The sequence below is a fragment of the Barbatula barbatula genome (assembly GCF_947034865.1).
Source record: "Barbatula barbatula genome assembly, chromosome: 15".
Taxonomy (NCBI): Eukaryota; Metazoa; Chordata; class Actinopteri; order Cypriniformes; family Nemacheilidae; genus Barbatula; species Barbatula barbatula.
In genome coordinates this window covers 9,480,494-9,506,154 of record NC_136778.1, presented here as the reverse complement: position 1 = coordinate 9,506,154, position 25,661 = coordinate 9,480,494, and the positions used below count along the sequence as shown (strand labels likewise).

Sequence of the window (25,661 nt, the reverse complement as noted above, 5' to 3'; positions counted from 1 at the left end):
TATGATTCAGTAGTACATTTTTATTTAAAACTAAAAAAGTCAGCAAGTTGCAATTAAATTAATCCAATGCACAATATATCGTTGTACATTTTGGTATGTGATGCATACATTGTGCAACAACCTCTGATTACTCAAATATACATCAATGGCTTGTTCCAGACAAACAATAACACATATTCTGTTCTGACAAACACATCCACTTATACTTAACCTATAAACATTTTCTCTTACGCTGTACACACGATAAGACTGTCAAGAAGGCAAATATTGATATGTACATTCATGCAATACAATTCTGAGTACCTTTGTACAGTATAATACACACATATCTTCAATACATATATCTTGATGAACAGTTGAGTGACTATACAGTGGAAGATGTACAATGTGACATAGGGGATGTTTAGTTACACAAGGTTTTATATTTTGTGAGTTAAAAAGCTTGAGATTCATTGCTCAATGTTACTATGTATGAACAATTACAGTTATGGCGCTTTTTTTTAGATTTTCTAACTGCTGGGTACAAAAAGAAAATCAGACATGTTTGCAATCCAGTTCTGTTTTGAGATACTGGAAAGGGTCTGAAAAAGAATGATATTACGAGCTAAATCTAAATCAATGTGTTTTTTAAGTTATGCTATGCATCACGTCTTTTAAGTATCTGTAAGCAAACAACTGTAAGAAACAATCTGTAAGACCAAACAACATGACATCACAGTATTGAGGCTTTAAAAATTATGTACCATAGCCAATAAATTGCTTCAGGAGAAGACCAAGACTTTTATTGGATGGAATTTTTTAAGCGTTTCTAAAGTTCTATGAGTTGGACACACTGAATTTTCCACAAAATGTAGATATATTACTGACCATTTTAATGCATGATCTTTATGGCATCCAAGAAAATATTTCCCATTATTTTGTGCTATAGAAAAACTGAAACATAATGTACGTACACTGTTAGACAGTTTAGTTTAAACTTACCATTTAAACTTTTAATACTGTATGTCTGTTGTGTTAAAAATGATAGGCTCCTAAAAACATACAGTATGTATAAAATTATCAGACTAGAATCATTACTCACATTTAGCAATGCTAATGCTATAGCATTACGCCTTTCTATTGACAACATGCAAACCAAGATTTCTGTCCTTTCCAATTGCATAGTAACACAATATAAGGAACTGGGGGCAGAATGTGCCTTTTCCATTTGGCTCACAAAAAGCAGGGCGCTCTTTAATATTATGCGTCAAAACACAGGCATACATTTTTTACCTTTAAATAGTTGAACATGACGTGAGAGAACCTTTAAGTTTTAATGAGGGACATTGCAGAGACGTTTAAGACAGAAACTTCAAAACACCACTGCATTCAACAAAAAGTGCATGCGTTATATTTTGTCGTTGGCGTTGTATATTGTCCACCGAGGAGCCTCTGGGGCCTGCCAGGTTCAGTCTTGTGATACTCATTAAACTGCCAGCATCTTGAAGTCTCCTTTAAACTTTGCTTATTCTTGCGTACACACATCAGTCATTATCTATTTAGTCCCTTTTTTAACTGTGTTATATCCCAAGAAGGGCAACCATGTGGTTAACAGTACCTACAATTCATAGTTTCATACCTTTTTCCATCTCATAAACCCAAAAAGAGAGATGGTGGTGCTTTAGGATACAGAGCATCTCTTGTACATGTCTTGCTTTGGCATGGTCACTATACTCCAGTGTTATTGGTTTCCACTACTTGCTGTTTAGAGCGTGAGCTCATGGCGTACTCCCCTCGGCTGGTGCCGTTCTCCTCCTTGCGTAGCGGTTTCCTACAAAATGAACAAAGATATTAAGAAAAGCAAAGCTGTGAAAGACTAAAAATGAATGTACTGAAAATGTCTGTAGAGCAAAGTAGAAATTGTTAATAAATGACATAAAGAAACACAGATATGCAACCAAAAAGTGAAAATGTACTAATTAATATACTGTTATAAATCTGTTTACGTCGCCTTCTGGACACTAACAAAGGCAGTGTGATAAACAGCAGCACAGGACATCAAAGAGAGTTATTCTACAGTTTAAATGACTTCCCGCAAGCCACAATGGGCGTTAGACGTAACGTTGTGGCATTCAACCCAGTCTGTCTATTCTTTATTACAGTTTGAAATATGCAACCTGCCTCCAGCCAATTGCCTTTATAACTGGATTAAAATCCAAAGCTGCCCAAACAGCAGCACACGGAAATCCAATCTGTTGATATTTCGTTAAATCATCATGTCAGTCACTCACTGATTTAATGGAAGAGGCCTAAGGGAAAAGCTGGTTATATTATAAGATGGATGATGGGAGATATACATTCAGTAGATGGCAACATAAAAACGAGCAAACTGTTGCTCGAAATGAAATGAGACTCATTTAATGCCTCAACTTTCAAAATAAGGCTGCATTGATGGAACATGCGCATGATTTCGTAGAAACCACATAAAAGCAGCGATTTTATGTATTCAATAAGCTAATGAAGTATTTTAATACCACATCACTGCTTCAACAACAAATAAATACCGAAGAGTTCTAAAGGGTTAGGAAAATCAAACCTCCTAAAGTGATTTTTAGCGCTTTAGCGCACAGTCCAAAATTTCCTTACCGTAGGCCTAAGGGTAAATAAGTCATTAATTGGAAATCGCTGAGATTCGCTGTGGGCTCTAGTGAGGGACCTTTTTTATATTTTAAACCATAGATGAAGAAAATGCCATTTAACGCATTTATACAATGTGCATAGGTTTTGGAGCAATGTTATGGATACAAGATGGAAGTCTTTCTCTTTTTGAAGGGGGGGAAGTGATGTCCAAATTTGGCAAACGGACCACTTTGCTCTCTATTCAGATAAAGATCTTCGAAGATTTTGTTGTGCTTGAAGTGTAAACAGAGGCTTGGAAAAAATGACAACACATGAGAAAAGTCAATTTGAGAACCGCTACAACAGCAGATCAACAAATATTAATAGACAATGTATGCTGTATTCTGAAGTCTATAGGGGAGAAGAATAGAAAACATGAATAAAAAAGCGTGCAGTTACTTTTAATTTCTGCAGTAAACATATTAAAAGTTGAGGGTAATTATCGATAACCGTGAAAACCAGAATGAGAGATTCCACATCACATATCAATGATTATGTCAAGAGCAGAAAATATCAGGCGAGAGAAAGAAAACAAGCTGACCTTTAGAGAGCCTGCGTCTACTGTCTGCAGATCTCTGGGGTCTGTCTAGAGGACAAGTCTAATTTCATAAACGGGGCCTAAGCTCATTAAAATTGACCTGTTTATTCCAGGAAAGAAACACACTAGTAACTTGTTGAATGAGGAAGCTTTTTGCAGTCAGGGTGAGATAAAGAGCGAAATGTCATGCATGTGGAGCTGGGCTACTTCATCAACATCCCCGGTCTGAATGTGTCATAGCGATCCGACACAGGACTATGAGTCGTGTCAAATGGAGTGTACTGTTCTCTTCATGACTTGGTCATGCTTTATATCGAACAAATATGCTAATTCAGAATATCATCAGTGTCCTTCTGAAACCTGGAATAGAAATGGAAAAAACATTCTGTCAAAGAAAAAAACTGTGTTGTCAAAGTTGACGAGCATTTTTTAAAAATATTTTATTGGTTAGATACTTGCAGAAACCAGTGACAAACATAAAGGGTGACTAATAATATTTTTTGGCAAAACATTAAAATGATGAAATATGAATATACAAGGTTGCATAATTGGACGGATACATTATTCAGGCAGAAACAATAGTCAAATACATTTTCAGTCATTGCACCTATTCAGAGTATAAAACAAAATGTCAAACCTTAAGCAACGAGCACAGCAAAACCAACTCAACTGCAAGTCATCTTGGAGATTGATCAAATGTTTAGAGGTAGCTTGTGTTCATCTGTTGTGATAAACACAGTTCTGTCTCTCGGGCAGGACTGATGAGACAATCCCATAACTCTGCAGGGGCTATCTGTCACAAAATGCCCCGGGCTGCAGGGCTTTCCTGTACAGACATTCTCTTGCGTTGAATGATTAACACAAGGGGGGAAAACTCTGCCACGTCTGATTTTTGAGTGGTGGGGTGGTGAGGAGGGAGAGAGGGAGACAGACACAGGAAAGTCTTGTTTTTCCCCTTTTCCTATAAATAAATAAACACTCGGGATGTTTTTACAATTACACCGTCACATAATCCTTGTGAAAATATGCTACCTGGTACATTGCTGCAGAAACTGAAACCAGTAGATTGATGGAATTTCTTGTTGTACGTTGCTTGTAATTTCTGGTTGGGACAAAACCACAGATTTATATGAAGTGATGTTTTTTTATATATATTATTTTTGCCTAATTTTAAGCCTTTTTGAGATATCCCTAAATAAAACCACATACATTAATATGGTAACACACACCATATCTTAAAATCTACTGCATATTTACATTCATGTAAACAGCTTACACGTACACTTTTGCAGCTCACAGACTACAGAAGTCGTGTGGATGTCCCTCGAGTCGTGTTGCTCTACTGCACCATGTGCACTGTCAGTCGCACAGTTCCTCTATAGACCACTCGGCTTATGTAACATGGCAAGACAGGAAGCCAAAAACTCCTTTATCTTTCTCCTGAATCAGCACAGATCTCGCTCGCTCAGTGCTTTCTCTCTCCACCCATCCCTCTGCTTCAGCTCTCTCTACCGTCTTTTCTCACTGAAGGACAGAGGCACCTGAAAGGCCCTCGTGCCCGCACCCCAGACACCTCGGTCTGCTGTTGAGCGGATCTTGCGTGATTTTTCCTCCCAGAGAAAGTAGGCCAAAAATGTTTCTCAGAGTGTAAAAATGCTGATCTGGGAGGCTGATAAATTCTCAAGCAGAGCTGGCTGAAAAAAAAGCCCTCGCACAAGTTCCTTCCTCGTCCTGTGTAAATGGCAATAACGCCCGTATTTATACTGCAGTGACAAACAATTACGAAATGACTGATTCAGTCTGTCCTTCAGAAGCTTGCTTGTAGAGACATGCTACTATGGAATTAAAAAAACGGTGTGTGATGATTTTAAGAAAACATTTTCCTTTTTGTCCACAACGGAGCGTTATACCCATATCCTTTTTAGGATGGGATACAAACTGGACAGAGCATGGAGAGTCACTATAAGGCCAAAACTATTCCTTGGTTTTATGGTTTTATGTATGTAAAATAACATCAAAACAAAAAAATAAAAGCACCTGTCTAGGTCAGATTTAGTCCATCTAATGTTTATAGCTTGAAGCAGACATTGTTAAATGTTCAGCAGTGCTTTTTGTTCTTCATCAAAAAGAAGCCCAGAATATCACTGCTGAACCTAAAACAGCTACATCCTCACCGCCAAACACGGGCCTGGGCCCTTAATAATACATGATTTGTAGTACACACATGGCAGGGGACTACACAAAGCTAGATATAAACAGGTAGATATCAATATTTTATCACCAGGCTCTTCGGAATATGCTGCAGAATCTATTTTTTTCTCAAAAACATCAACAAAGCAAACCGTGATTGAAGCTCATAGGCTCAAAGTGTTACAAAGTTTTTACTGTTAATTGTACATGAAGTGTGAAATATATATATAGATATATATATATATATATACACACACACACAGACGTCTGCAGAAACAGGAGCGTACGGCCACATAAATAAAACTAAAGAAATTAAAGCGATTAGTACTTACATATTTGCACATTTAAAGTGTTCAGAGATTTCTCATTCATGATCTGAATCAAGTGAATGATTTCATCCTCCCCTTCACCTCTTACTTCAGTACATCATCTATCTCTTGACAAATTTTCTGTGCTTTCTTTCTTATTTCTGCCACAATGTTATTGTATGTGTTTTTGTTATATTCAAGACTGGAGAATAACAGACATGTGTTTGTTGTCTCACTCCACGACATCTACCCTTCAAGCAAGCAAAGTGACAAAACTGGAACATTATGGTAGGACACTGAAGTGACATGAATTTTCTTGTCATGTTAGTGTACATAATTTTAAACATGCTTAAAAAAATACGTTTTTGACTTTCGCGAAAAATTAGCAGAAATGTGTCAGTGGTGCTCTTTGTTAATATGATGGGTTTACAAATAAACAATTACCTGGTCTCACTGCTGTTAAAGGCATATCACACGATTTTCATTTAGTCTTTAATGGTCCTGGGCACAGCTTCAGGTTTCATCTGTTATTAATGTCGATTTACAACCTGTAATTAGTTCGTGATTCAATTTTTTCTTGATTTAATTTATTTAATGATCTGAAACTATCACTTTCAGATTGAGAAAGAAAACAAGCCAGGGCTCAAGCCCACTGCTCCCCTCTGTGCACGTCACTGGTGCTGACAGCAGAACTAAATATAACCACTCGCTAACCTTTCCCTCTTTGATATATACAAAGGATATTACGACCTAATTATAGACTCAGACTATTAATAGTGGAAACAGTGTGTGTAACACAGAACTCAAGAATTATAAATAACATTACATGCAATATCATCAGAGTCAAGGTACACAAAGCCTTAAAAATAAGGACGATAATGAAAGTTAACTCTAAAAATGCCAAAGAGAAAAACATTTACTAATTCATTTGTTTGTACATCAAACACTTGGGCCTGGTTTCACAGACACGGTTTATCTTAAGCCTGGACTATGCCTTAAGATATTTGTGTCACTTTTATAAAAATGCCTTGGAATAATACATTACTGGACTGCATCTTGAGACAAAACATTGGCACTGATACATTATAAAATATTTCAGGGCAAGTTATATTCAGTTAAGACCGTTCAAACATTCATTTTAGTCTGGGACTAGCCTTAAACCTCGTCTGAGAAAACAGGTAATTATTCATCATTTATTAACGTTAAATCAATCAAAACCTGGAACAAAATATATTTAGAGAAATATCCATACAATGGAAGTCAGTGGGGTCACGTGTTGTTGTTTGGTTACCAACATTCTTCAAAATATCTTCTTTGGTGTTCTTCAGAAGGTTCAAATGAATTCAGATTTCAGTCTCTCTATTTAGCACCAATCAATAACAAAGCTTCTCTATAGACTCTGCCAGAACCAAGCAGAACCAAATCTGGGATCATCGCTTAACTTTAGTATTACATTTATTCTAGGGGGAAATAATTGAAAAAAAATGAATTGCAGGCTGATTTAAGGTGTGCCCTAGATAATTTGCTTGCATTCCTAAAAAATTCAGTCAGGGGGTACAGTGCTCCTACTAAAAAAAGTTAATCTGGAGCCCTGCTATATAAGAGCAAAGTATTCATAAATGCTAATATTTCAGAAAACTGACACACCCAATTTGGCCTTGGAACAGAAAGACACATTCAAGGTTACGTAATTAACTGCAATTAATAAAAAATGTTGCTCGTAGTGTCCAATCTGTATTACAATTACCTTAAGCAAAGAATTCAAAAGGACCTGAATTACTAAAATAATACAAAACCATCTACAGCGGTCAAAGATGACAAAGCCCCGTTTTCATTCCTCTCAGATTCATTGTTCTCTATTTGCTGAGCAACTGTTCGGCAAAACTGCATTCCCCTCCAGTGCCTCTAATTCCATTAAACTCATTACAATAAGTGAGCCACATCAGGCTTCAGCATGCAGAAGCCATAAAGCAATGATTGGGGTAATAATGCGAGCCTTCACTGGGACATTTTAGCAACTGTTTGAAGAAGCATCGGTGCATCGGTCATTGGGCATAGCTAAATGATGCATTCACGTGCATATAAGAGAAGGCATTAAACATGCATCTCTCTAAATTTTAGCAGTCTAAGCAAGCTCATTAGTGGGGAAATAGCTGACAGCTGGGTTATCATTTGGGAGTCGCTTTCCTTATACAGAGTTTTCGGGTGAAAAGAGGCGATGTGCAACAAACGGTTTCACCAAGTGAAATGATTCCAAAACAGAGATAAAAACAAGCCCCTGCTTAATAGCCAGGAGGGGATGTTCCCCAGCTTTCATAAATAAAAGATTAATTTCCAGATGTCTGGAATGTTTTAACATGAACAGCTTGGATCCCCTCTCGAGTAGTTTCGCTGGAAAATCTGAATAGTGTCAATTTAACAAGAGTAGCTTTGAGATGACATGAACCAGACCAAATAAAGTCAACTGATGGTTACAACATAGATTGTGTTTCTAGGGGTAAAGCACTTTATGAGCAATTATAAAACAGATTCATACAATTTCATTTAAGCCATGCTAAAATATACAACATAGTAACTGTTGTGACGCAAATACTTGTATTGTGTACTGGATATCACTATGCAGCACTTGCACTAGTAATGTTTATATGTCAGGGACTAATAATAAATGTATTCAAATGAAATATTAATGGAAATATGACGCTTTCATTACATATTTAATGAAATCAAAAACAAGAGAGTTAGCTGTGGCATTTTGTTCTCTTTATGGTTTCGTCTGATGTATACAGGATTTTTTATTGGTAAGGTTTCTCAAAGTGTATTTTTTTTATGCTGAAGTTAACTATACAGCTCATTAGATACGAAAGTATTGATGCTTTCGCTGAAACTGATATAGGAAAAACATAACCGAGCATGTGTAAAAAAAAAACAGACTCCTGAAAACACTGCCTGCTGACAAGCAACCTGACAGCTGAGATTTTTTATTATTACTTAAGGAAAGGTAAAATGAAAACGGTGCCATAAAATTATAAGCTAAATCAACCTTTCAGCTAAATCTATGTGTTGTCATATAGCCCCGAGCTTGAGAGCCTTTTTCGTCTTCAGCTTTGTGAGTGATTCAGACTGTCTTAGGTCATTTGCCTGTCTGCGGCCCATTTGACAGACCTCTCAGATGTTTCCTTGACAGCACATCACTGGTACCAAACCGCAAGAGCAGCTGAAGGCTGGCAAACACCACGCAACGTTTATGCCTTCCGCTTCACCATAAGTGCATTATGGTTTTCCTAACAATAAATTAACAATGTCCTTTTTTACAGAAGTAAAGGAGATACAATTTTTGTTTTAGATTATGGAACACAAAGTGATGCAGATAAAACTCAAATGAAATCTTAAAAATGACAGTCTAAGTTGAGGATGTTTCTGCGAATCTCATATTAATCTTGAGTACATATGCAGTATTATTGCCTACTTTGTATCTTCGAAGAGTATGTAGTTTGATCAAATTTATAAAAGACAGATGCAGCTGTTGCTATTTTTGCCAATACACACTGTGTCTCTTTCCTTTTTAAACAAAAGTTCTTAAACATATTTGTAATTAGTAATCATTGATATTCTTTACTTAATATACCCTAATGTCGATTTCCATATTTTTTATTTCCTCAAACAAAAAGCGATCCCTCATAACATCATCCTCTTGGTGGTGACATAATTTTTTCAGCAAACATTTTTAAATGAATTTGTTATTCGTTATTACTTGTTTATTAGTTTTATTAGCAACTTCTCACTTTAAACATTTAAATTAAGGCAAGAAGGTATGTACCAAATAAAATACAGAAAGAAAATGAAACATCTAAAGCTTATTAAGGCTAATGATGTCCTACCTCTTAATAGCCTTGTAGCAAATGATGACAGTCAAGAGAAGGAAGACCACAGATGCACAGCTTACTGTCCCTAGTACCAAGATCTCCATCTCTCTTCTCCAGGGTGTTACAGGGGATACAGTTGAGGGAGCCACTGAAAGACAGTCAAAAGCGTGTGAAGTACAGAAAACAATCCCCAAGCACATTTTACAATTACCATTCTTGTTAGTACATTCTCTCAAACCTATACATTTCAATGGCTCAATCACACATAAGTAGACTGTGTCTACTCCATTTATCATTTCATATCTGAGAGGTGCTTTATTTGGACCATTACGCAGCTGTCTCATCCAGAAACATATTAGCGCTCTGGGCTCCTCTACCTTCCCCAACACTTTAAAGTTTGGATGGGTTTTCTCTGGTTGAGAACTGAGAACGGTTTTATTGGTGCATAAAATAATACACCGGAGAGGGATTATTATCAAATACATAGCTCTCTTGATCACATGGGACTATAATACTGCCTTTTCTTTCAAACTTCTTACGTCTAGAAAGCTCACCGGGTCTCATTTTCTACTATTATATCATTCTCTCTCATCGTCTTTCTGTCCAAATACATTTTTGAATTCATGTATCCATGTTGACATTCTTTGACTACAGAATTTCAGTTAAATACTACAGGGCAGATAAGCAGGGATGTCAAGTAAGAAAAACCTACCCTACCTAGGAAGAATGTTATAAGTCCTGATACCAAATTAGTATCAATATTAAAAGAAATGTAACAAATTTACTATTTCCACTTCAATTTCAAATGTTTAATTAAAATAGGAAAGCCTCAAGATAACTTTTCACAGTTTTATGTGACATAGCCAGCTCAATACATTTTAAGCCACACATCAAAACTCCCATAATTCTTGACACTCTCCCATGATTCTTGATAGTTCATTGACCACTTTCAGAAGTTCAGAACACAGTGTACACTGTTACACAAATATTGCCTTTGTTATTTCTGACTATACTCCCGAACATTAATTACTGGGATGTGAGGCCTTAGCCAGAAGCTCTGCAGAATAAATCACTGAATCATTCTCCCTTGGGTCAAGACCAATGTATCAGCAACTTCATTTGAGCTTCATCCTGCTGTTTATCACACTGATCGATGCTCCTCAGCCTCACCATTCACAACAGACCGAAGAGAAATAAACAGATATCTGCGGAAATAATGCAACAGGGCAGAATGTAATTCTTGTATTGATTATAGACTTTAACCCGGAGACTTTAGTGATGAACTACAATAACAAGGCCAGGATGTACTGTATATTAAATAATGAAAGAAAATGCTAACTATAAAGAAAGCTAAAAACCTGAGGGGAAGTTAATAAGTCTAGAATAATGCAGAGATGACCTCTGTGACCTTATTCATATCTTAATGTACGGCCTGTCGCGAAAGCAACTTTTTGTTTTTGCAATTAATTGCATCAGAAATAATCGCGATAGTCTATATTATTGTCATTTGACAAACATTTTATGCCACTGATTAAATAATGATAATATAATAATGCAAGTACACCCCTTTAAAGAACAAAGATCTCTAATAGAATATTTGGACATTGAAATTGGAATGTAAACTGGAGTGTAAATATTTAAAATAAATAAAACAGACACTTCCAGTCCTTAATTATAATTGCTTGGTTTACATTACAAGCCGTTATGATGAAGTTTAGGGCAAGCAGAGCCCTTGACGTGAACTCTGGAGAGGGCAGCAGGATTGCATGTCATAAAGTGGCTGTTTAAAATATCCTTGACCAATTGAGCAATGAAAACAATGTATCTTTATCTGGAACGACTTTTTGAGTGGCGTTCCATTCGTGAAGTGGTCTTCAACTCTTCACAATCCTCCTTTATTGCACTCTTTGCAAAAAGCTGGAATTTTGCCACTGGCTTTCTTTATTTTTACCACATAAAATTCTATCAAATTACCAAGCTCAAACTCAAAAGTAACTCACTCATAACTCATAAATAACTAAATTATTATATATGTACTTTACTATACATTGTCATAAATACTTAATCTTACTAACCACTTAAATGGTGCAAGCACGCTTGTGTTTTGAGTGACTGATTTGATGGGTTCAGACAGTGAGTCTTGTGAGTTCAGCGTTTGACATAGGAGTGGTTTCAACAAAATGAATCGATTCAAATGAGCCATTACATCGCGAATTGAACATTAGGGACATTCACGCGCTGTTTGTTTTTCACAGCTGTTAGACAGAAGAAGGAAAACTCTTCATTGGAAATGATTTTTCCTTTATGTCATCTGCATGTGCGGAACACTTGTCATGGAAGAAAAGGCAACATGTTTTTGAGCGTATTCACACCCAGCTGTAATTCAGGTAAAAATATGCAGAGTTAAACATGGATTCTGTCTTCCGACCTGACTTTTGATGAAAGTGTGAGGGAGAAAAAACTTTCTGAACCGACGTGTTGCGCATAACGGTGGAATATGACATCAATGTTCTGTGTATGACATCATTCTCCACTTATAAATCACATACAATTTTTAAATAAATCTTTGGCAGGGGGCAAAAATGTGTTTTACGCACCTTGCACGTTATAAAAAAACGAATCGCCCTGCGATTAGGCACACTATAGTTTTCCGAACTGGCTTTATTTATCAGAAAAAAACAGAATATAACTCCGAGTTTTTACACCAGCCGGGGTGTAAAGACCTAATGTATCTGTCCGCTCATGTAGGAATCTCAATGCCTGCATGTTGATTTAGGTTGACTTCTACATTTACTCACAGTCCGATAACTTAAGGCAAAGGGTGAAATGACTAATGTGCATTAATGAGTGGGCCGTCTCTGTAGCGGCTGCCTGGGAGACAAGGCCCGTCCTCGGAAGGCTCCTCTGTCTCAACAGGCCCAAAACACGCTGCGTGACTACCGAGAAATGATGGCTGCCCTAAAGAGATGATCTCCAGTGGCATAGAGACTCTAGCTTGAGCAAACTTGGTAATTGGGCCCTTGTGTATCTGCAGGGAATGTATGGGCCAAACATGACCAAAATGGGACACTGTGATCCAATATAAAAGCCTGTATGTGTTTAATCTTTAAAATGAATACCGCCATTTGCACACATGTCATGCTTAATAAAGTGGTAAACCAATAAAATACCTGATCTGTGTCTTTAAGGAAAAAACACACATTAAATATTTGAAAGATGTGATAAATATGTGAAATATGTATTTACCTGAGTGTAAGGTATGTCCAAAATCATGGTACAAGTAACTGTATATGACACATTACATTTAACATCTAGGGTAAGTCATCTCACGATTTTCTTTTTAAATATAGAACATGATGGACTAAAACCAAAACACGCATGATTATTCTTAACAATTGATCATTGGCCGCTTTTAATGTGTAGCTTATGAGAAGCATGATAAGGTAGTGATGTCTCCGGTCTTTGGTAAAGGAGCAGCAGACATATCAGAGGATCTATCTCCTGATGGCAGAGAGAGAACCAGGCCTATTAGATTAGGCTATTTTCGTACCTGCTCTCCTGTTTAATGGAGTTACAAGGCTCTGGATTGCCTGAGCAAAACTGATTGCAAAACAAGAGGACTGACAGACTGCCAGATATAAAAACAAAGAATGACTCCATCTGAGCCAAGCTCGGCATATTTTTTGGTAGATTGCCACACGAGGAGCAAAGTCAAGGACTTTTATGTCATTTTTGAGAATTGTCAACAGCAGACTAATTCTTAACGCTTGGTTAAGAGCATGGGCTCATAATTTTTTCCATCCTCCGTTTAGTTGCAACACCATCTGCTGATTTCAGAGAACTACGCTGATATCAGATCAGTGCATGTCGCTAGCATTTTTTAGCGTTCAAATATAAATTTTTACTTACACTATCCGTGATTTGTCTGTATTGTCTGAGCTTCAGACTTCCAGTGTTTGATCACGAGTGCAGGTAGGGGAGACCGCTGCTCTGCTTCTCTCCAGAAAGGGAAAGTCTGCAAGCAGAGGGAGGGGAGCAATCGTGGGCCTCCATCCCTGTGGGTGGCTCATCCACACTCATGACAAAGTGCACGCGAGCAAAGGTCAGTGCAGAGCCTGCAGGCACTGCTGCATCCCCCAGCCTACCTAGTTAGTCATGCTCAACAGGAAAAACATCACTCCATCATCCAATGACGATGAGTGGGTAAAATGAAAAAACTAAAGATGATTCAACAGCTGTGGGGGTGTGGAGAGCTCAGCGAGATGGCGAGGGTGATCGATGAAGGCGATTCTGAAAAATCTCTGGCACACATCCTAAAGCCCACTTTAATTAAAGATAGGACCTTGGTGCGGGGCCAGACCTGCGAGCACGTCCTGCCCGCTCGGCTGAAGGGACCATGACATTCCACGGCAACTCATGACATTTGCCAGCAGTACTGGACTAAATGTGCAAAAGAATAAGAACGATTTGATATTTCAGGACTTTTATAATGTCTTCAGTTCATGCAATACACATAACATTTTAAAAAGCACAAAGTGGTTCACACAGCAAAGATTGATTACATAATGATTTACACATCATATTAATTAATTGTCAAATTAATGTTAGTTTAAACACATGAGCATCAGGTATTAGTGGCAAAGGGATGAAGGTTTGCTGTGCATCTTCGCATCAGAACAGGACCATGATCCGACATGTAATAAATAACAGAATTTTATAAAAGTCTGCTTAAATTTGTTATCCAAGTAAACTAAGACCAGGAAAGACAAGGCTGGTTTCCATGTGGAGCTTAGGTAAATATATTTGTGTTTGATTCAGATGTGATTAAAATCAGAAATTCTCTATGGGAGAAACAATGTATTGTGGACGTTTGTCTAATTTATTTTGACCTTTTTTGAATACTGTAAGTGAAGCTAATTTCCCTCTTGAGCTGCCGGATAGACTTTCATTATAGCTATAGACCTTTTGCCAGCTTTCTGGGTAAAATATCAGTTGAGGGTTGATTTGAGTATTGTGTGCTGACATCCGATCTAATGTAAATCAATAAGAAGAGCCTGAAGCTATGAGCTGGAAACTGTTCCTGTAGTAGCACGTCAGGTGCTATCCCCATCATACATAATCCTGTCACTTCATTACACACATCTCTTTATAATCGTATATTAATCACACTTTATTTAAATAAATCTTGGTAATTCCAATGCGTTTCATGAAGCATGCACCCAGAGCACATGAATTTCCAAACGGCCACATCCAGACACTTCCACCACACTGTGAAACCCGATAAGTTGATTTAACTCGAAATGTTTTTGAAACTGACTACATCATTTTTAGATGGTTATAAGGAACATATAAAAAATCAGAAAACAAGAACATATTTAGATCACATTCTCAAACAGTATTCTCAACTACAGACAATGGCACACCACAAATAAATGCAAACGTCTGTGTAATGAGAATTGTGATGAGCCTCGCTGGTATATAATTACCCCAAACTGGAAAGCATTAATCAGCACATAAAAAAGCTTTATGTCCTCTCCTCCAAGCTCAGACTACTTGAGGGTCTTGAACTTATTTGCCCTGCCAGCTTAGCGTTTCCCTGTATGCAGAAAGAGACTGCATGGCTTTTAGCCAATAACTGTCAATCTGCTAATGCTCCTCGATTACTAATGTCCTCTCAATAACACAAACTGGATCATGAGGGATCAATCCATGTAGCATTAGCAGATAAGCTGGAAAACAAACTGGACAGCAGGGAAAGTAAATGTATTAGTATTAGTTTATGTAGAGGTAGAAAGCTCCTGGTACATAACATTCTATACTTTACGCCACATGAATTTCTTACACCCTTCACAACCTTCAGCGCCTTTGTCCAATCATCTTGCAATGCAGTATTGCTTTCCAAGGTATAAAAGAAGCTGACGTTCAATTTTCCTTGCATTATGAGAAGATTGATGAACAGAGTATTTGAACAATCGTGGCATTTCATTTTTGGGACCTGATGTCTGTCTGAATCTATTTTGGCTATGCAGTGAAAGAAAATGTTGTTATCAAGATTTTACTTGTCACTGTTATACAGCTTAAGTACAGAAAGCTAAAAGCATTAACCGGTTTATCACAGAGACAAAATGTAGTGATGGAAACTGTAAACAGCACGTTTACTTCTACATCTAGGACAACCCTTAATGCAAATCACATCGGCAAATACTATACACCTTGAGGTTTGGTCTCGGAGCAAATACAAAACAACGCACTACAATAGCACAGTGCATGAATAGGCTACATCAGCATTGTGTTATCAATAACATTTGAGATATCTCTGCCAACTGTCTTGATCATGGACTCTTGATCATGATTATTTTGCATTGTTATATAATAAACTCAGAAGTAGGCCTGAACGATGAACTACCTTCAAACGGTACAGGACAATTTTACACTTCCGACACAGCAATTTTCCCTATGGCACGTTATCCTACTTGCACACATTTGAATAATTTAGGGGTGCGATGAAAGTGAAAATGTTCTGCAATCAGTCACAGCACCCAACAAAATACATTGCCTGGTTTCTCCAGAATATGTTTTTGGATTGGCCATCACCTGGCATGGTGTCGCCCGACTGCCTTTGGGAAGACACGCAGAGGTGAATTTGTCTTGCTTTATTTGCAGCACAATGTGTTTTTGATTTGGCTACACTTAATTACTTACTAAGACGATGGAACGCTTAATTAATGTTGACAAGTTTTGGATTAGCATAAACAGGCCGATACACTTGCAAGACAGAACAGCCCTTTGGACACGGAGAAATTAGCTTTGCTTTATTCCTTGCTTACTTTGATTGTCAGGAGGGGGAGTCGACTCGACAGGCCCCGAGGGAGAACGGCTGACGAGAGAAGTACTTGCCATTTCAAAGCATGGTGTGTTATGTTGTTTTTTGGCACAAACTTTCTGCCAAGATTCAATGAAACAGCATTACATTCAACAACGCAATTGTTAATTAAACTGCATTCTTCTAATTGAATTAGTAATGATAAGTGTATGTTTGTGTCAACAGTATATACTTAATAAATGATCATCTAAAACTCCCACACCTGCCCTTTTTACCTGCCCTAAATAAACACACATGACGAATGACACACAGGTTATAACTGTAAAATATCATCAAATTATATTAATTTCACGGGAAACCCATGGGATGACGGCTCACAGGGATTTCAGGTTACTGCAATTTGTTACAAAGGCAAGCCGAGTGTCTCTGAACACCTCTGCGAAGTTAGCAGAGTTAGCCATGTGTTGTTCTGACTGCCACACATGCCCTTTTTTGGGCTTAAAAGAGTGTGTTCTTTTCCAAGAGCCCAGGAGCAATTCCATCTAATCTACTTCCCCTCATCTACATCCATCAGCAGTCTTGCTAAAAATAGATTCAGGCTAATCTTGCGATAAAAAACACTTTTGGTAACTTTCAAGATTCAATCAGTACTGTATCGCTTCCAAAATGGTTAAGAAGGTTATCAATACAATACAGAGAAATGCAGCATAAAATTATCCACTGTGGTCAACATTGCAGAACACGAGAAAAACTGACAAATTCCCTGACAAATGCTAGTGTTTCAAAATGCCCAGAAGTCCATTCCTGCTTCAATCATCTGTTTATCCTGATAAGATGCAGTTTTCATGCGACAAAACATCTTGTGTGGTTAGGTGGTCAAAGTAAAAGTTATGTTTGAATCCAACTATTTGCTTAAATCCAATGCATTTTATTGAAATTATTTGAACACCTCTTTGAACTCCATTCCATTCCATTCCCCCTTCTAATACGGTTTTCCATTTTAAATATTTTATCGCTAGGACAGGTGTGGGAGTCCTTATTAACCTCAACTTCCTCATGAATAATTTTAATAAGCTCACGTTAAAACCATTTGCCCCTAAAGGCAAAGCCTGTCGCACGCCTTCCGTTGGCTACTGATCAAAAGCCCATTTTCAAGTTGAATCCTCAAACCTCACACAGCTCGAAAAGCTCTGCAGTTTCTACCCCTCAACCATTTCATGTTACAAACTAAAAACAAAGCCAATCAATAGCCCTAATATAAATATCCCTTTGGCTAGTCATGGTAATGATTGTTTTGTCTGATCAATACCTGTACATGTATCAAGCATGCATGCATTAGGCAGGTAAAGCACCGGAAGCAAGGCACATACTAATGTATTTGTCATAAATTCAACACTTAGTTTTGTAAGAGCTGTTACTTAGACTTAAAGCAGAAGTCTTAAACTGTAGAAAGGCAGATTGATTTCACAACCCTTTAAATGTCGAAGAGCCTCATTGATCTGGCTTTCCTTCGTGTCTGACAGGGACCCCTGATGACAAATCTAAGATTTCCACCTCCTGTAATGAATCGGATTGAGCTTTGTGTCAATAGCCAGCTGCACCATATATTATGGCCACATCCGTTGCTGGAAACGAGGGGTTCGGGAAATGAAAACAGTTTCAGAGAAAGAACAATCTAATAAACTGCTTATGAGCTACCTTCAACACAACAGCAACAAAATCTGATGCCTTGTTATAAAAACTAGTCTTTCTGAGCGAGCATGCAGCCAGAGCCTATTCATTCATTTTGGGGATAAACGTCACTGCAAACTTTGCTAACAGTAAGGAAAAGATAAAACCAGAAAAAAGGAACTGGAAACAAACCTGTTAGTGAAAATCCTGGATCCTTTATTTGTGATAAATAGAAACGTACATGGGTACAACCTGTCATTTATTTTTAAACATTTTCTGAGGTGACGCAGAGAAATGCTTTTGAGCACAAACTGTTTTCTTTCATTTTAAACACTCTGAGGTGACACTGAGAAGCGCTTATAAGCATAAACTGTGTTTATGTTTATTAATTTTAAACATTTTCTGAGGTCATAATTGGCATTGCATTTTTAAACAAAGTCCATGGGCCAATCTCTGTTAAGATTGCAATGACATGTGGGCAAGGTAGTGATACTCACCAGTTGGAGCCAGGAGCCTTGGGGGTGGTGGTGGAGGGGGTGGAGGTGGTAACGGTGGGTAGGGCCTACACTGGCATGGCAACTGGCAGCTCCCTTGCAACGGCGACACTGTAGTTCGAGAACATGACTTCTGAAGCTCCCCCTTTGCAAACTAGGATGGAGAAGTGGGCACAATTAAGTTTAATGTTCCTTGTCACGTTCAGCTGTTGTGTTCACACTCTGTCCAATGTGAATAATTACAAAAAGTGTTCCACAGCTCGCATAGGAAAGAAAAAAAACACTGTACAGTAGTAAGATGATTGTGGTGATATTCAGAAGCTATGGGGGGAACTGAGATTGTGGGAATAGCCCTCACATTTTACAATGAAGTGAAAATAAAATCATTGCAAACAGTAGCGCTCTTTTATACTCTTCACATTGGCGAACGGGAGCTCCTTCCCACTAAAAGTGGAGAATGAAGGGTGTGTGGAGGCTGAGGTCTCTTTAAAGAGATCACCCACCCACATTGCAGAACCTCACATCCCTAGAGGAGTGGGAGTACCGAGGGGTGAACCCTGCCCCTGCCTCCCCCTAACAGACTATCCAGGAAACCCTTTTGGTAGTCTTGTGAGCTTTGTGGCAACAAGGGACTATAGTAAAGAACCAATAACCATGTCTCCAGAAATCAGTTCAATAATAATAACTGGCTCTAAAACTGAAAGGAGCGCCAGAGAGTCTTTCAAAAGAATATGTCAATAGTGCATACTAATGCACTACAAGTCAATACTACTACGGAGTGTGCAACATCAAAATATTACATTTAACAGTAACTCATACAGATGTAGAGGTTTTCCTTAAAACCTCCCAATACAATGTCACTTTCTAAAGGGTTTTTGACATGCATGCTTGTTCATGCAATGTTACACTCCACGTGTTTAAAAAATAAATAGTAATGAAGTAGAATATTTAAACAACAGGTCTTAACGTTGTAGGTTAGTATCTCAATTATTTTGATGCCCAGGCCCAGCAGTTGTTCATTCATAAAGGATAATCAGTCAGATATTAACTAAATAAACACAAAGGTTCATGAACAAATAAATCCTATAAGTAAAATGCATGCAATGCTTAGGTTAGTAACTCAATATGACAACAGATGACCGATATGCACGTGCACTTCCACTACAGTTAGCCTACTGCACCCGATTATAAATGAACATGAACGACTACATTTCTCACTCCAACTTACCTGCAGAAACGGAAGAAACACTGAGAAAAAGCAACGACTTAACAAAAACGACCAAAAAAACAAACTGAGCGACAACAAATTTCGGATAAACATTCCTCTTCTGGCTCTTCACAGTCCACCTGAGGACGCGAGTCTGAGGAGCATAAAAGTCATTTATTATCAGCAGTTTAATCCGCTCCTCAACGCTTACCGACGATGTTTTCCCCGAGTTTGAGCAGATACGATCTCTGAAACATTCTCGTCCACTTAATACGACGATAAACGGTGACATGGAAGGGTTGGAAACGACATGGGAAGGACGCTATGGTTGTTTTGGGGGGAAGTTGACGATCCTGCGCGTGGCGGTGCGGCGCGTGGCGTATCCACACAACAGTTGCAAAGTTCTCCCGCGCGCGGTGACCGGCGGACGATTGAATGGGTGTCAGACGCTGAATCAGGATTCATTTCTTGCCAAGCATGATGCGAGGATGTCAGTCACACGGCATATAAGTTACTGACACTGTGCGCACCTTATTCAATAAAAGCCCCATAGAAACGATACGCTAATCGTCCTTGCACCGGTGCGCGAGTGTGTGTCCCAGAACTGTGGCTTGAGGATTCACCTCTTCATTACTTCAACGAGAGCACCTGACGCGATGCCTTCCGGCGAGAGACGCGCGCAAAGATAACGCACTATAAACGTGCTAGCCATTTACATTGCCGACGATTCGGTTTAGAAGAGATATCGAGGATGTTGTATTCAACGAAGACCCTTAGGGTTACGATCAGATAGGTCACAGCATCAGACACTGAGCGTGTATCCTGGGCGAGTTGGATCCACTCTGCAGAGTAGACACAGTCGAGCGTGAGAGAGGGAGAGGGAGAGAAAGAGAGAAAGAGAGAAAGGGGAGGGGGGCAGTTTTGCCTTCTAGCTTTTTGTTTATGTGGCAGAATTTTAATTTGAGCTTCCATGGAATTATTAAAGGACATTTCTGTTTATTTATTACCATCATCAAGAGTACCGCGCCATTTGGACGATTCCATGCGAATGTCAGATTTAAGATTAAAAATCAACAATTAGAGATTTCGCCATACTGATAGGTCAGATGTGACTATTTGGTGGTTTAAATTCCCACGTGAAGTCTCTTTTAAAGTTTTTAAGGCATGGTTTTCCATAGCCATCCAAGTGAATCCATATCCACCCATATAGGGGAACATGAACAGTTATTGTTCTATAAAGCGATCCCTTCTCAATTTGTTGGGTGTTATTGCTTATGGTTTGTACATTTTAATTCACAGAAATACTCCGAAGTATGTGCATCCTTTTTGTCACATCCATAACGCATTGATTTTTCCCTATTTTAAAGTAGAGCACCGTTTATCTGATGTCTGGAATTTATCCTCAGGGATTTAAAAGGTGGATCTCTATATTGGTAATACATTCTCTGAGAAGGTCAATGTCATGTTTTGAATGAAAATGTCACATCCATAACACTGGAAATGCCAATTTACAATAAAAGACTAAAGCAATTGATGCAATTATGATATAGGACTTTTAGAGGTGAATAAACAAAGCTTTAAATGTTAGTGAAAGTATTGGAGCGATTTGCAGCAAAGTTTTGAAAAGGCAGTGCAGCTGATAACACATCTATCAAGGGCTGAGATTTAATGCAAATAACATTCCTAATGTGCTCATTTATCTGTTTATTTGACAAATGACTGGTCAGGTAACAGGAATGTGATTGATGGTTGAGTCTTCACCCAACTGCAGTGTACAGTATAGTATGGTGACAGCTTACACTTTGCACTAAAACCCCCTTCTTCCTCAAATTTAATAAGACCAAGGGACCCTCTAATGTAATCATCCTAAATGAGGTTGCTCCACTAAATCACCAAAGCAATAAATTCTAGCCAGAATAAATTGAATCTTAGTTTATAGGTCTTGTTTTATGGACTGAGACCGAGTGTGCCAAAAGCCCCAGACACCGTGTCTCCAATGTGTTGCTTGTGTGATCATTCAATCACAGTCACCATTTATTGGCTCTTAAAATAAACTGGCATTTTTATTTATCCACTTGTTTTGTGTGACTTTAAACACAAATTTCTTCAAACTATTTTAAAGAGGCATGGTAAATGTGAAATTTTATTTTGTTATATTGAGTCAACATTTAATATGAATATTTTAAAAATCACATGGGTACTTTTCTTTAAACATGTACTCGCGTGCATCATGCGTACATTCTCCTGAGTGCTGGACTAATGTAGTCAATAGGAATTAAAGTGAGTGCTTGGTTTTAGTGATAGGCTCTAGTCCAAGTTAATGCCATTTCATTAGTTGAGACATACCCTGCTGAAGAGTAGATTAGAAATAGGAAGAGAGGCAGAACAAGCTTATTCAAAGGTTGATGCCAGGAAGTCCTGCTAGGTCTGCAGCAGTGTTCTCCCCTGCTGCTGACCAACCCTAAAGGGTGCTTTAATCTAGTTAAAAAGGAGATTGATGGCTCTGTGTACATTAAGGTAGATCTGTGTGATTGTTCATCCAATTGAGCCCGGGCCATTAGGCTCCCGTTCAATCAAAATGAGCTCATGCTGCTTCTTTTCCTTCCTCTTTTCGATTTCTGTTCCTTATCTCCCTGCCTTAAATTCTTTATTCATGCTTCCTCACTGAAAGAGACCCTCTGTCAATCCTAGGCTTTTTCTGCTGAAGATAGAAGTGAATACTATATCAAACTGACTGCTGAGGGTATTATTTTGGGCAGAAGGTTTGCATCCGTAAGCCTTTGCAACCTTTTCGGGTTGGCGCCAGTCTCGCTGAAATAAAGCATGCTTACCATCTGAAAGCTCTCGGTAGACATTATGTCAATGATGTTATTTAAATAGAGATCAAAGGCACTTCTGGGGGTTAAAACCCAAGACATTTTATTGGGTGATATATAAGATGAAAACATACTGAAACAGTTGTGAAGACAAACTTTGTGTTCGCTTAATTATTTGGCTTTTTTGTCGGTGTCCATGGTCCCAAAAAGATATAATAAGTTAAGCCTTGTTATTTTAGTCAATTTTAATAACAATAGTCACTATTATTTTTATATATGTTTTTGACAGGTAGACTGTACAGGACAGTTTTTGTCTAGTAAATTGTGCTTCCATGAGTATATTCTTACACATTGCTGTAAGTCTGAGGGCAGCAAAAATGACTTTCATAATGATGAAATTCACAGTGATGAAGTGATAATTATTTAAAATGTATTTTTTTGTCAAAGAGTCCTAAATGTTTTCTTATACCTTTAATTCCAAGAAAAGATGCTGCCATCCATTTAGTAAAAAGTAATTAAAATGATGACCATCATGGAGTCAGGAGAAGTGCATTTGCAATTATCTTCATTCCTAAATTGAATTGGTCACTCATGCGGAAATACTACATGTTTTTATGACTTTTCATTGAGAATTTATAAAATTCAACAGTGTGCTTGAAAACGCTGTATGATAAGCATTCTCAGTGATGTTCCTTTATCATGCACAGTGTCAGTGCACATTTATTTGAACATGTCTGCTGTTCTGCTCAGAATGGTATAAAAAAAGTCATCAGGTCATAATGATTGCCTTTGTTTAACAAATGTTTGACTGTAATTGACTGTTTCGTATTAAGTGTATCACCTACAAATGACTAATGTATAATTTCTTGAAAAAGAAAACCTTAAATATTCAAACATTTTATTTATACATTCCACTTTGCTATTTCGTTGGTTCCAGACTATCGAAATACAACAATATGCAATACATATTTCAATCTGCTTGTGCATATACTGTCATGATTCTGCTGCATCATGTCATGTTTCTCTTGATTTAGTGGCAGGATCATGACAGAACCTCATGTTAAATGTGGAGAGAGACATTATTGTTCTTATGGCCTTCCATACTCTCTCCGGTCTCGTCATTGTTCCCATCCTCTTGTTACCTCGTTATTGATTAATGCCTACACCTGTTTCCCTCTTGATTTGGTCCCTTATTTAATGCCCTTGTGTCTTCTGTCTTGTGCTGGTTCATTGTGGTTTGTGTGGTGAGTTCCTGTGTTATGTTAGTTTAGTCATGTGTAGTTTATGTCAAAGAGTTAATTTAAGTTTTGTTTCAGTGTAGTTAGTCTTAGTCCTGTCATGTTATGTATCCATGTTTTGTTCTGTTACCCCCTCGTGGGTCTTTGTTTTATTATTTATTAAATTATTTGTTAACCCCTTACCCGCTGTCTGCACCTGGGTCCTCTCTCCGTGTCTCACCACGAGAACCATGACAGAATGAACCAGCCCTAATCGGACCCAGCAGACAGAGGGATCGTTGTGGCAGCAGTTGAGGCTGCCGGATTCCCCTCCAGGGTTAGAGGTTGCCGGACTCCCTTCCTGGGTCGAGAACGCCGGACTCCCTCCTGAGTCGGGGCCGCCGGACTCCCTACCAGGGTTGAGACTGCCGGATTCCTGCTCAGGGCCGAGACCGCCGGACTGCCTTACAGGGTTGAGACCGCCGGTCTTCCCTCCAGGGTCGAAGCCGCCGGAATCCTGTGGCCACCAAAGATCCCCAGCCGGGCATTCCAGGTCGGTGCAGCTGGGCATTCCAGGTCGGTGCAGCCGGGTATCCAGGTCGGTGCAGCCGGGCATTTCCGCCCGGTGGAGCTGGGCACTCCCGCCCGGCGGAACCAGGCATTCCCGCCTGGTTGAGCCGGGCTTTCCTGCTTGGCGGAGCCGGGCATTCCAGCCCGGTGCATGCGGCCATTCCAGCCCGGTGTATGCGGCCATTCCAGCCCAGTGCATCCTGTTCGTGTCTGCCGGCTCTCCTGTTCGTGTCTGCCGGCTCTCCTGTTCGTGTCTGCCGGCTATCGTGTTCGTGTCTGCCGGCTATCGTGTTCGTGTCTGCCGGCCATCCTGTTCATGTCTGCCGGCTAGTGTTTTCATGTCTGCCGGAGCTACCCAGTCCGTGTCTGCCCATGTTTGGACTTCCCTTTGGACTCTTGTGTGCCCTTTCCCTTGGACTCTTGTGCTTGCCCGTTTTGATTTATTGTATTGCCATGTTGTATTGTTGCCATTGTCACAGTCTGTCTTGTCTTGTTTGTGCCTTGAGGAGCATCAGGTTGCTGCTCCTTTAGGAGAGGCTTATGTCATGATTCTGCTGCATCATGTCATGTTTCTCTTGATTTAGTGGCAGGATCATGACAGAACCTCATGTTAAATGTGGAGAGAGACATTATTGTTCTTATGGCCTTCCATACTCTCTCCGGTCTCGTCATTGTTCCCATCCTCTTGTTACCTCGTTATTGATTAATGCCTACACCTGTTTCCCTCTTGATTTGGTCCCTTATTTAATGCCCTTGTGTCTTCTGTCTTGTGCTGGTTCATTGTGGTTTGTGTGGTGAGTTCCTGTGTTATGTTAGTTTAGTCATGTGTAGTTTATGTCAAAGAGTTAATTTAAGTTTTGTTTCAGTGTAGTTAGTCTTAGTCCTGTCATGTTATGTATCCATGTTTTGTTCTGTTACCCCCTCGTGGGTCTTTGTTTTATTATTTATTAAATTATTTGTTAACCCCTTACCCGCTGTCTGCACCTGGGTCCTCTCTCCGTGTCTCACCACGAGAACCATGACATATACTGTACATATTTACATGAATGAATATGGCAGACGTTTTTCTCCAAAGCAGTATTGGACCGAACCCATGACCAATAAATGTAAATGCACCAAAGGAGCTACAGGGAAATATATATATATATATATATATATTTTCAAACATTTCATACCATCAGCCCTTTTAATACATAAATAAGATTAAATATATTGCGGCATATCATATAATATCTCTAACCCTTGTCTTTTAGCTAAGAGTTGCCCTCCACTGCACTACTCAGTGTCAACTGTAATAACATGTTGC

At 38.8% G+C, this 25,661-nt stretch overlaps 1 protein-coding gene across 2 annotated transcripts; it reads right to left on the bottom strand.

The window, feature by feature from the left end:
• Positions 1–20,669, bottom strand: prima1 (proline rich membrane anchor 1). 2 transcript variants are annotated; one of them, XM_079475299.1, is made up of 4 exons: positions 19,964–20,669; positions 18,549–18,699; positions 9,573–9,705; positions 1–1,810 (listed from the first exon to the last, which is right to left on the bottom strand). In XM_079475299.1, the coding sequence occupies exons 1-4, from the start codon at positions 20,042–20,044 to the stop codon at positions 1,708–1,710; spliced, it is 468 nt and encodes a 155-aa protein (XP_079331425.1). In that variant the 5' UTR covers positions 20,045–20,669; the 3' UTR covers positions 1–1,707. The 2 variants fall into 2 exon arrangements, with proteins under 2 accessions (XP_079331425.1, XP_079331424.1); XM_079475298.1 differs by having other exon boundaries at positions 19,774–20,662.
• Positions 20,670–25,661: the final 4,992 nt, after the last annotated feature.